Source organism: Sorex fumeus, unplaced genomic scaffold (assembly GCF_029834395.1).
Source record: "Sorex fumeus unplaced genomic scaffold, SorFum_2.1 ptg000038l, whole genome shotgun sequence".
NCBI lineage: Eukaryota > Metazoa > Chordata > Mammalia > Eulipotyphla > Soricidae > Sorex > Sorex fumeus.
In genome coordinates, this window is record NW_026606095.1 from 5314059 (window position 1) to 5327798 (window position 13740).

General features: G+C 38.9%; 1 protein-coding gene across 1 annotated transcript in view; it reads right to left on the minus strand.

The window, feature by feature from the left end:
• VPS13A (vacuolar protein sorting 13 homolog A) overlaps nt 1-13740 on the minus strand; it is a 210696-nt gene that overhangs the window by 137416 nt on the left and 59540 nt on the right. The window contains exons 20-23 of the mRNA XM_056118801.1: nt 12092-12228; nt 10158-10287; nt 7790-7907; nt 1333-1471 (exon numbers count right to left, since the gene is read on the minus strand). Coding sequence (XP_055974776.1) covers nt 1333-1471; nt 7790-7907; nt 10158-10287; nt 12092-12228 — 524 coding nt within the window. The remainder of the gene's footprint in view (nt 1-1332; nt 1472-7789; nt 7908-10157; nt 10288-12091; nt 12229-13740) is intronic.

A 13740-nucleotide genomic window follows, 5' to 3' on the forward strand; every position in this document is an offset into this window, starting at 1 on the left:
AGGGGTTTAGTTTGGGTTTGGGGGCCACACCTGGTGGTGCTCAGGGTTTACTCCTGGCTCGATACTCACAGATCACATTTGGAAGAGCTAAGGGGATGATAATATGAGGCATAGGACACTGAACCCGAGTCATCCAAATGCATGGCATTACCTGCTGAACTCTCTCTGGCCCCAGTTATAATTTATTATTCCAATTGACAATAGAACCAATTATTTTTATACCAAATAATATTATATAGTAATTGTTATGCCATGCCCACTTCAAAAGTGTCAAGATTCTTCTACCAATATTCCAAGATCCTTTAGATTTAATTGCTGAAATGGTATTTCAGTAAAAATAATCTGTTTAATAAAACACATTATACAAAAAAATAAGATTCAGATTTTTTTCAAAAGAGAGAAATCTGAGTTTCCATGTAGGTCAAAAAACAAAATAGCGAAAAACAAACAAAAAAATAGCATATCCTTTCTAGAAGTACCTTGACCAGTTACCCACTACTAATCATGATCTTGCTTTTATTTTTGACCTCATATAAATATTAGTCACTAAATACAATGCTTACCACTTCCTTCTAAACCATACGGAAAAGAAGTGATATCGCAAATTTTTCTATGACTTTCTTCTAGGAATCTTCAAATTTTATCCATATAGTTTACTAATTCTCAGTGGCATATTACACTGCACTAAGAACAAACCAATACTGATTCATCAACTATATTTTTTGTAAATATTTATGAAGTTATACCTGATTTTACTTACAGAGCCACTACACGCACTCTTGATCATACCTTCAGGAGTTCATATGTAAGGTTTTCTACAGTGTATGTATCAAGAAGTAGAATTTGAAAGTCTTCCTGATGCTCAAAATTAACAACTAGGCAGACATAATTTCAATTTCTACTCTGAAATTTTTACAACTATATTCGTACAAGAAAGGCTTTTCTTTCCATTTTCATGGTAAATAATGCCTTTATACCTATCACTTTCCTTACCTCTCCCCCCCCCCATTTCTCTCTCTCTCCCACCCTCCCTCTCCCCATCCCTGTCCCCTTATAAGACACCTTATAGGGTCCCCCAAGCCTAGCAGAAGTAAGCCCTGAGCACCTCCAGGTGTGCCACACACGGCCCATTTTTTTTTAAATAATTTTCTTTTAAAGAGTCATTCCCCACACTTTCTTGGGGGCTCCTAGGCCACATCAAGGAGTCATGAAGTGCTCTGACAGATCTAAGGATCTTGCACATGCAAGGTTTGTATTCTACAACTTGAGCTATATCCGCATCCCTTTCTCTCAAAAGGCTTTCACAGAGAAAAATTTTGAAAATAACATTACCTGAGATGTTTTTCTGGTATCATGTTCTTTACTTTCAGATGAGGGTTTTGGAATACTATCAATCAAATCCAAAATCCCTTGTAGTTTCTGATCTGAGATCACTAAAGAAATCAATGGTAACTTTCCAAAAACCTTGAACCTGTGTTAAAAGACAGTAATAGTCAAAAAGCAATTTTCACTAATGTGTGTTAATTACAAAGATGACAATACCCTCTAAATTACCCAAAAACTATGTGTGAGTCAAGGTCAGTGCTCCCAGTATCATCACTCCAAATTTTACTGTACACTCTTGAGCAATGCCACTCAAAGAACTAATCTTATTTTTTGGTCATTTTTTCAATTTAATTACTTTTAAGATCCTTCTATGACTTGCCAAAGACACGTGAAGTTTTATCAAGTGTTTTTACAGAAAAGCACTTGAAAGCATTATCATTAATAAATCTCTGTAAGGTAGACAAACTATTTCTGTTCACTACGTTTTTTTGTTTTTGTTTTGTGTTTGGTCCATATCTAACAATGCTGAGGGGTTACTCCTGGCTCTGTTCTCAATAATCACTCCCGGTAGTGCTGGGAGAACCAAGGGATCAAACCAGTGTTGGGATGCCTCGAACAAAGCAAGTGCCCTTCCTGCTATACTATCTCTTGGTCCCTGCTCCCTGTTTCCTATGGTCCTCAACACACATGACTCCTAAGCCGCAATAACTTTTCTAAGGAATATATATATATAGGGCTGGAGCGATAGCACAGTGGGTAGGGCGTTCGCCTTGCACGCAGCCAACATGGCCGACCCGAGTTCGATTCCTCCACCCCTCTCAGAGAGCCCGGCAAGCTACTGAGAGTATCTCGCCCCCAAGGCAGAGCCTGGCAAGCTACCCGTGACGTATTCAATATGCCAAACACAGTAACAAGTCTCACGATGGAGACGTTACTGGGCCCACTCGAGCAAATCGATGAACAACGGGAGGACAGTGACAGTGATATATATATATATATATATATATATATAAAATTATGTCTAAGTATTATATTACAATTGAAAAATACTTTATCATATAAAACAATGCCTATGAGGAATCGAATACTCGTTCAGGACAAAAAGTACTCTCAGCAGGGTGTGGGAGATGGCTCTAAGGCTGAAGTGAATGCTCTGCACTCAGGAGACCTGGCTCAATCAAAGGCACATATCTCGGGCTACCCTCAGTAGCACTGGTAATGGCTCCGCTAACTGAAAACAAATAAAAACCTTCTCAGTATGCTCAATTAAAAGAATGCTTCTCAATTTAACAAAAATTTTCTAAAACACAGGTACTTTATTCTTAATGGTGAGAAATACAAAATTTCCCCAACTACAATTAGGTACATATTATCACTCCCTTTTCTTCAACACTGTCCTCAAAAACTGCCTGCTAATTCAGAAAGTAAGAAAAGGAAAGAATAGGTAAACACATTAGTGAAAATACATAGAGCATTTGCTCACAAATGACGTGAACACCTCTCAGGAAAAACCAAGTAAGGGGCCAGAGCAATAGTATACAGGCAGTAGCATTGCATGCAGCCCACTAGGGTTCGAACCCCAGCACTTCATATGGTCCCCTGAGCCCACCAGTATGATATCCCAGGTCCTACCAAGAGTAACTCTAAGTGCAGAATAAGGAATAAGCTCTGAGTACAATGTCATGTATATCATTGATAGAAGACACAAAACTGACAAAGAACAGTCTGGAAGGCTAACACTCACTGACTTTTAAGACTTCCTTCAAAGCCACAATTAGGAAGAGAGAATGGTATTGAAGAAATAGAAAATTAGGTCAATTTAACAGAAAAGGATCAAGAAAAAAACCTTCAAAATAGAGTTTACTGATCTTTGGCTTTGAGCAAAGACAATACAATGAAAAGGAATTTTCTTCAAGAAGTGCTACAATAACTGAATTTCTAACTATAAAAAGCATAATTGATCTATATAGACACTTAACTACTTCACAGAAAAAAAATTCAAAATAGGCCACAAGCCTAAATGTTAAATGTAAACCTATAAAACTCTGAAAAGAAAAAACCTGTAGAACCTTAGGAATAGCAATGGCTCTTTTTTGGAAGTGAGATGTAGGTGAGGGGCAGATTCCCAGCAGTGTTCAGTGACTATTTTCTTGGTTCTGTGCTCAGAAGTGATCCCTGAGCATTGCCTAGGATACCACAGATGATGCCAAGAACCAGGTCAGCTATGTGAAAGGCAAGTATCTTAACCCATGTACTATCTCTCTGGCACACTGTACGGCAAATGTTTTTTTAAGATCAACTCAAAGGCATAATTTAGGAAAGCTGGACTTCATTAAAATTTAACATAAACAGCAAACAGAGACGCCCCTTCTGCAGCCACAGGTGCCCATATAGTGGTCGAGGCATTTTCAGTAGTGCAGAAAACAGCAATGGGACTCAAAATGTGATCTCAGGATTTGTGCCAACATGTGTTCCCTCATGGGCACCTTTGGTACACTGGTGGCAAGAGACATGGCTTCCATGGCAGCAGTCAGTCAGGTTGCTGGCCACAAGCAAATTCTCCCTTCGATTGTACACTGGACCCATATCTTGAGCTCTTACACTGAACTCTTGCGAGAGCTACCTGGCTACTCCAAACACATTAGGCTAACAGTCCACTAGCCTATTACAATCAACATACCCGAAATTCACAAAAATGACATAGTAGTTAATACAATCCCAACCTAAACATAACAGTAAGTTCTGGTCAGGCCAAAGAACATGTTCTCTGCATCAGCACTAGAAGGCTCACACAAGTCACACAGGAGCACCAAACAGGAAGGTAATATCACTGAGGGGAAAAAGAGGAGACCATCATCTACCAAGCTCCCCCTGGAAGTGAAAGAGGGATACTTATAGTGAACTGAAAGGGTCCAACAAACTACCACAGCATTATGGGGAAATAACGCAGATTCCCACCACAAGGAGTGTACAAAGAAAAGAGTCTTGGAGCCTCAACAAGGAATACCCACATACATAATCTCTCTGATAAAGAATTCAGATAAAATAGAACGTTTTGCGACCTCAAAGAAACAGTGGAATGGTTATCCCATAAAATACAGGAGGATATCAAAGAAAGTGAAACAGATATCCAATAAAAAGTGGAGGAAATGAGAACAGAAGAAACAGAAGTGTCACTAATAAAAATTTGGTAGATGAAATAAAAAACTCAATGGGTACCCTCAACAGTAGAATGACAACAGCTGAAGAAAGGATCAGGGAACTTAAATATAAACTGTAGAAAACATCCAGGTGGGGGTATGATGCCACCAACAGGTCAACCTGTACCTGTGGGAGGAGTGCCATCAGCAGCCTGATGGTACCTTCAGGCTTCTTGATACCCCAAAATTGCTGCTGTGCCTTTGGCTGGACCCCAACAACTTGAAGCCAAGTTTACCAAGGAATTAAATGGCCAAAAGTTAGGTATGTGGGAGCCATGCCCCCAAACCACCTTCGGCTCAGCAACAGAAGCTCATTCATTAGCCTTATTTCAGAGACCCATAGATAAATCTCGAAAGAGATCAAAAGCCACAGTTAATCTCAGACCAGTGCATGGCTGAACAGACTGGGGTAAGTTGGGGGGTGGAGGGGAGGGCTGGTTGTGCCTGCCCAAGCAGAGGCCCCAACAGCCGCTTGCTTCTACAATCCAAAATCACTGCCATATTCCCAGCCCGACTCCATGATCTCAGGATGGACTTCACTAAAATATAATCTGCTGAAAATTTGGGTATGCGGGTTTTGTGACTGAAATCTCCAGGCTTTCGCAAAGTTGGGGTGGGCTACCTCCTGCCACTTCCCAATACATATGGAAGCACTGACAGCCACCCCCACGAACCAACTGCAGTACAACTCTGTAAACTCTATTACTGGCATTGCTTCAGAGACCCATAAGTAAATCTCAAAAGAGATCAAAAGACAGAGACACAGCAAAGAGTCCCGAGAGACATCACAGAGAAGGAGATCTTTCTGGGCCCCATACCAAGGCAATTTCACCAGGGCACCCCAGATGGAATAAGTCCACTCATCCCGCCTACTCCAGATGGAATTCTGGCAACCAAGAGCTTCCACAAGCAAGGACCAAGTTGTGGGTTCCAGGATTAAATCTCCATGCTGCATGGTGGCAGAGGTCCAGGGCTGTTCCTCCCCAGCTCCCCGCCTACTCATCAGCCTGGCTGTCACACGCACTATGTGCCTCTGGGCATCATCTTAGCGCACCAACAGCCCTGGTCCAGAGATGCCCTACTGAATCCCAAAATGGATTAGAGCCCTACAGAAATAGAATTCCAGAAGCACGCGGCCCTGGCACCAAAGACATTCAAAATGAGTAATGGGCAATAAATAAAGTGCTTGCCATGCATGTGGCCCACTATCCCCAACACCATGCAAATAAATGTTCCCTTCAGCACGTCAAGGGGTCACTCTTAGGCCTTGAATAGACACTGAGGAGCACAAGGCGTGACCCAAAGACACAAAACTTTGATGGAATCAAGAAGATTAATTTGAGAAAAAGATAAAGAAGAACTTTATACTATGATGGAAAGGGTCACATTATCAAGAAGATACAACAAACACGTCTAAATCAAACACCAGGACTTAAATCAAAACACTGATGAGAATGAGAGAAAAACTCATCTTACAATCATTGAGACTTTACTATCACACTGACAAATGAGACCAGGGATAGAAAGAGAACATAACACAGCAGTACAATACACAGAGAGAAAGTTACCTATCGAACAATCTATATGGTCAAAGGATTTTCAACAATAGTGATGAGATTATTCAATGTATTACAGCCTTTGCAGCGAATGTTGCCGAAGAAATAAAAAAGAAAATAATTTAAAAAATCATCTATTAGCTCTTATAAGTGAAGTAAAAGTAAAGGCCCTCCCGTTGTTCATCGATTTGCTCGAGCGGGCCCAGTAACGTCTCCATTGGAGACTTTGTTGTTACCGTGTTTGGCATATCGAGTATGGCACGGGGAGCTTGCCAAGCTCTGCCGTGGGGGCGAGATACTCTCGGTAGCTTGCCGGGCTCTCTGAGAGGGGTGGAGGAATCGAACTCGGGTCGGCCATGTTGGCTGCGTGCAAGGCAAATGCCCTACCGCTGTGCTATCACTCTTATACTATATCCAAAACATAACTTAAAATGGATAGAAGACCTAAACATAAAAACATAGTTCAAGCTATGGAGCGATAGTTAGGGCACTTGCCCATAGGAAATATTTCATTGATCCATTCATGGAAACTGTATTCTACTGAATTTTTTGTGGTAAAATGTATGTAACAAAACCTACTATTTTGTTTTTTTTAAGGTCAAAGTTTTATGCTGCCTCTCCTGGAATCTGGGAGGGTTTATGATGAGGCAGCATTATAATAGCGTGACCTCAGCAAGCATAAAAAGCCATACAACTGTCTATCTGATTCTTTTATTTTGAATATTTTTTTATTTAACATATCATGATTTACAAAGTTACTGATAGTTGAGTTTCCAACATATAATGTTCTAGCACCAATGTCAACTTCCCTCCACTAGTGTTTACAAGTTCTCTTCTGCCTGCCACCTTGAGAGACACATTTTAAAGTTTGATGGTTGCAGTTTGGATCACGTTTTCAGTATTGATGAGTCTGTTCTTTGGATATATAAATACACCACCCTCTGCCATCACATTTTTAGCCTATATTCACTACCATCCTGGTCCATAATTATGTCATATTTTTAACAGAATGCCTCAATTTCCCTCCTCATAAATAATAAAAAACACCGTTACATGTTATCTCTCTAAATCTGAATACTTTGGGTACTTTAAACAAATGAAATCATGCAGTACTTCTTTTTTTCAACATATATTTTTGTATTTGGGTTACTTCACAAAGTATGTCTGTACACTTGGTCACGTACAGTTAATCCATACTGTAGCATATGTCCAAGTTTATTTCTTTTTCCTGGCAGAGAGTAGGCTTGATTAACATTTGGCAGTTTTAGGGCTTACTCTTGACTCTGCTCAGGGATCACGCTTAGTAGTTCTCAGGGAACTGCATGCAGTGCAAGTGACTGAATCATGGTCAACTGTATGTTCCAGGCACAAATCACGCCACTAGTGTCATCTTTCCTCCACCAGTGTTCCCAAGTTCTGTACACACGCCCAATCTCATCTGTTTTTAAAGTTGAAAGACATTTCATTGTTTGTATATATAACATTTTCCTTATCCATTGTTAGATTCATGAATTTGGGGAGTGATAGAAGGGGGTGGAGCCCACATCTGGCTGTGCTCAGGGCTTACTCCTGGCTCTGCACTTAGGGATCACTCCTGATGGGCAAGGGGGCCATAAGGGGTGCCAGTGATCTAACCAGTGTTGGACATGTTCAACACTATAAAATCACTGACAGACACTAAAATCACATGAAACAAACCATACATACTTGGGCATCCTGATATCCGTGAAAACCATGGCTTTAGAAACTTCCACATTAAAGTGCATAGGTACCAAAATATGTTGTGCAGATAGATTACGTTTCCGTGCTTCTTTCCAATCATCACCTAATTACCCAAAAACAAACAAAAGTTTAACTAAAAAGTATATACATTTATAGCACATTTATAATTTGAAAAGCACATTAAACACAAAATTATTAGTGTCACAGTCCATACACTGCATGACATGGGTAGATTTTCCCCATGTAACCATTATGCCACATTCCCTGGCACATACAGTAAGAAAAAAATTTATTTTCCTATTTATAATTTCCTTGTGCTCTTTCTCCAGACTCTGTTGTCATGGTAGCAATGCTTATTAAGAGCAGTTTTTGACTGCTGATACAGCTGGAGATGTGAAGCCCTGGTTTCAAACCCTTGCACCAAAAATCCGAGAAAAAAAAATATATATACTGATTTAATCAAAAATATATATATATACTGATTTAAAATATATATACTGATTTAATCAAATCAGTAATCTGTCCATTGACAATCACTCATCTTTGCAAGGAAATGGTATAAATGGCAAGTGAGCCAGAGATGAAGCTAAGTAGTAGAGATCCTGCCTGGCTTGCATGTGTCAGGAGTGGGTTCAAACCCCAGAGTGGAAAAATGCCCTGTATCAGACAAATAACTTTCTATAAACATTTGCTATCTAATCTACTTCAAAATTTCCTCTACACCAACTTAAGAATATGATAAAAACAAAAACCAAACATTGTTCTAAAGCAAATAAGGTTAAAGAAATTAAAATGTTCTGATCTATTATTAATAATTAGCTCAGATCATTAAAATTTTATTTCTGGTGTTCAAACACATTTTTTTTTTTTTGCTTTTGGGTCACATCTGGAGATGCAAGGGGTTACTCCTGGCTCTGCACTCAGGAATTACTCCTGGCGGTGCTCAGGGGACCATATGGGATGCTGGGAATCGAACCCGGGTCGGCCACGTGCAAGGCAAACACCCTACCCTCTGTGCTATCGCTCCAGCCCCCAAACAGATCTTTAAACAGAAACAATCCACCTCTATAGATGGGTATCTCAATGTCAGGCCTTTCTGACTTAATCCCAACTTTGTAAAGCAAGTATCTTGAAATCTTTGCCACTGGCTCAGAAAGATCACAATGTCTCTATCGCAGTAGTACTAACACCAGTCCCCACTGAAAGTTTGCCACGGGATGGCTTTCCCCAACAATGTCTGACACTGAACAGCATTTCTGATCTCCATCCACTGCCTGCTAGCACTGCCCACATTCATGATGGCCAAACACATGTCACATTACTGACAGACAACATCTCTTAAGGGAGAAACCTGATCTTAAGTCAAGTGTAGCTTCTAGGCAACACCTATTTTGACTTCTGATTTTAAAAACACAAGTAGCAGACATACTTTGGAGAGGTGTGCAGTTGCTCCATAAAATAGATACAACTGTGTAAATTCATTTATTTCAATAATAATTACAGGCTGCAAACAAAAGAGTATTCACAGGTTAAACACAACGCCCACCCAAAAGGAGAGAGAGAACAAAAGGGAATGCCCTGCCACAGAGGCAGGGTGGGATGGGGGGGTGGGGGTGGGAGGGATATTATCCATGGTGGTGGAAAATGGGCACTGGTGGAGGGATGGGTATTTGATCATTGCATAGTCGAAACCCAAGCACAAAAAACTGTAAATCTACAACTGTAAAAAAATAAATAAACACTTCAAAGTTAAAAAAAACACACACACAACGCAAACATGAAAAGATGATTAAATCAATTATATATGAAGAAGTTTTAAGCACATGAATTAAAAACAAAATATAAAAGTTGAAGCAGGGGCTGGAACGATAGTAGAGCAGGGAGGGCATTTCCCTTGCACGGATTTACCAACACGGGTTCAATTCCTGCACCCTATATGGTCTCTCCAGCAGCATCAGGAATGACCCCTGAGTTCAGAGTCGGAGTAACCCCTGAGCATCGCCAACTATGACCCAAAAAACAAAAAAAAATTGTTTGAATTAAAAAATAAACTTCAACTACTTTACAGGTTCGATTCCTCTGCCCCTCTTGGACAGCCCGGCAAGCTACCGAGAGGACCTCGTCCGTATGGCAAAGCCTGGCAAGCTCCCCGTGACGTAGTCAATGTGCCAAAAACAGTAACAACAAGTCTCACAATTTGTTGTGAGACGTTACTGGTGCCCATTCGAGCAAATCGATGAAAAACGGGAGGACAGTACTACAATGCTACTTTATCAAAAATAAAAAAAAAAGTTGAAGCTATCTAAAGTCTAGTCACACCTCAGCAAAACTGAGTAATACATCTTATACTTACCAACTTTGCTGTAAAGCAGCTGTACACTTGTGAGTTGAAAATCAAAAGAATCGTAAGCTCTGTGCATTATATCTTCAAGGTTGGCTCCAGCTTGGATCACTGGTAATTCTGAACGACTTTTACTTGTCACCTGGATTATAATTAGTCAGAGTATGAAAAATAGCTCCCCATGAAAATATAGCCTTTATTTTCAGACTATAATATAAAGTTTAACAGGAGACTTTAAAAAGTTTTAACTCACAAGCCAAAATACTACAAGTATCTATCAATAAGCTGTCACAAAAGGGCAAATATCGAGTAAAATTTGAATTTTAAGCTCTGCTTTTTTTTATGTTACTTATTAAATTACTTAATAATTACTTGTATTAGGAGAGAAAAACTGAGCCAGTCCTGGAGAACAGTTCATATAAGACTTTTCACACCTGTTTAAAGTCGATTAAAAACAATACAGAGATAGACATGCTCACAGACTCTTCCTGTGACATGATGACAGAGATCTGACAGTGAATAAGATCTTGAGTGTGAGTCTGATAGTAGATGAATTTTAATCCCACCTAAGCCATTTTTGTGAACCCAAACAAGCTGAGTATGCTTTCTCTTTCTTGGTATACTTATGCACACAGCTTTTAACATTTTGAACATTACAGACATTCTTTAGCAGAATATACAGGTAAAATATTCACATTTCTCTTTAACATTTCATATTTATATACGTGAACAATTTTCCTTTGATTATTTTTACAAAGAGCATGCAAAACAGATAATCAAAACAGCTGACTCTATTTAAAAGTCATGAATTTTAGGCAAAGAGTTAAGCAAACTGCTTAAGGTCGCAAAAGTAGGTATGACCTGACAGCAAACTCTTCAGTCTACGTCACAGTCACTGTAATAATTTCATAAACAAAATCAAATATCAATAGCTAGCTATATCCACACTAATATAGACAATCAGCAGGTGGCAACACAATTACCAGTTAAAAAAACAATAAATAAATAAGAATGTTACTTTCAAGAAAAGTCACATGCTTGTTCAGTTTGCTCGAGTGGGCCCAGTAAGGTCTCCATTGGAGACTTTGTTGTTACTGTGTCTGGCATATCGAATACTCTCGGTAGCTTGCCGGGCTCTCCAAGAGGGGCGGAGGAATCGAACTCGGGTCGGCCATGTTGGCTGCGTGCAAGGCAGACGCCCTACCCGCTGTGCTATCGCTCCAGCTCCAGAAAAATACTGTAATGACCCATCCAACCTGGTTCTTAAATCTGTCTTAAATCTACATATCGACATTTCATGATCCGTAGTGGTGGCACCCAATAAAATTTCCTATCCTGGTTAATCTCTCCGATGTCTATAAAATGACAATCACTAGCAGTATGCAACTATTAAACACATGAACTGGGTTAATGTAAGTAATGTGCCTAAAAGTAGAATTTTATTTTAAGTCATCTAAACAATCATGAGTGTTTACTGGGTACCATACCTAACAGCTCAGATGTAAAAGTTTTTTAAAACTTCTCTATTCAAAACAGAATTAGAAAGGGAAATGATTTAAGTAAGTGTGTGTTAAGAAGCTTCTCTCAGATAAAATGTAATAGGAACATAAATTGGGAGTTCTAAGAGTTATGTATACAAAAAGCCTCATAAGAACCAACAATATTTTATTACTTGCAGAACTAGCTACCAATTCTATATAATTTCATCAAAATACATCAGACAAATACTTCATGATACCACTGACATGAACACATTAGGGCACCCCTAAAATACATTCACTTAGTTGTTTTGAAAACTAATTAAACAAAACCAGAAAATTCACCAGAAAGTTTCATAATTTCTAATATAAACCATACATCTAATAATCAATATGCAAAATCAAAGTATAACAAAATAATTACACAAAGAAATGTCATATTACAAAATAATTAGTAGTAGTATATACCTTTAGGTGACCAAGATCCAAAAGAAGCAAATTTGAGGTAGGGCTAAAAATTCCATCTTGTGGGATAACAACATATGAAGCCTTCCAGTTAATCCTGAGATCAAGAACCTTCTGTGTTTCAATAATATACACCAGACCTACAGAATATTTAAGTAATAAAATAAATAACTTAAAAATTAATCAAGGAGCAGCCCAAGCAATGGTACAGCACGTAGGGCATTTGCCTTGCACATGGTCAAACTGGGTTTGATCTGCAGCATCCCATATGGTCCCCCAGGCACCACGAGGAGTAATTTCTGAGTGCAGACAGGAGTAAACCCTGATCATCGCTGGGTATGACCCAAAAAGAAAAAAAAATAAATCAAGGAATAGGGAATCATTGAATTGGCAACAAAATCTAAAAATAACGTGAAATGAGTATTAGTTTAAAAATATCTTTGAAAAATAAATACATAAAAATGTCTTTGAACAAATGCTTTCAATATACATTCAAAATATGGTAGTCGATGTATATATTCCCAATTAAAGTAACAGGAAATTGGGATAGTTCTTAAAAAATATGTTAACTATCTTAGAATTTGTGTATTTCTTTCCAGTTTGCGAACTTCATAAGCAACATCTATCTTATTCAGAACTGATATTACTAAGAAAATAAATCTCCTTTATTAAATCATCTTCAATAAAACCTTGCGTAAATCAAAAAAGCAACAATCCATAGTTCTTCAGTTTGGTACTTTTAATCACTGGAGATTTTTATTCTAAATAAATTTATTCATTATGATAAATTTATAAAATTGATAACAAATTGATCAATTTTATTGTTTCTACGTTAACATCAATTTTTGAATCAACACAAATTATTAACATCAATTATAAAATTATTACCCCTCCCCATGATGTTAACTCCTTTACTTCTTTTAATTCAAAGGTTTTTTGTTGGAATATTTGGTTAATTGGCTGGTTTTGGGGGCACAACCCAGCTGGCTCACTCCTGGCTCTGTGTTCACTCCTCACTCTGTTCTCAGGGATCACTTCTCATGTTGCTCAGCGGACCCTATGAGGTGTAAGGGAGTCAACCTATGTTGACCACGTGTAAGGCGTTCCCTGCTATAATCTCTTTCTAGCCCCATGGGGACTCCTTCTTTAGGAAGAAATTCCGTAAGAGCAGGCAGTGAATCAGATTGAGTGAATAATTTTGACTTTATAAAATTTAGGAACTCTGATTCTAAGAAACAAAGTATTTTACTTCCCTAGAGACAATTAAAAAACCTACACAGAACAATCATGAAAATAAGAATTTAAAAGATTGAAATTACAACTATACATAATTATAATGAGAAAGTAAAAATGACTACTGCAACCTTGTATGTAAAATTCTGAATAGTAGCACTGTACCACCATTCTGTTGTTCATCAATTTGCTCGAGCAGGCACCAGTAACGTCTCCGTTGTGAGACTTTTTGTTACTGTTTTTGGTATATCGAATACGCTGCGGGGAACTTGCCAGGCTCTGCCGTGCGGGCGGGATACTCTCAGTAGCTTGCCGTTCTCTCTGAGAGGGGTGGAGGAATCGAACCCAGGCTGGCGACGTGCAAGGCAAACGCCCTACCCGCTGTGCTGTGCTATCGCTCCAGTCCTTTAAGTGAGCTT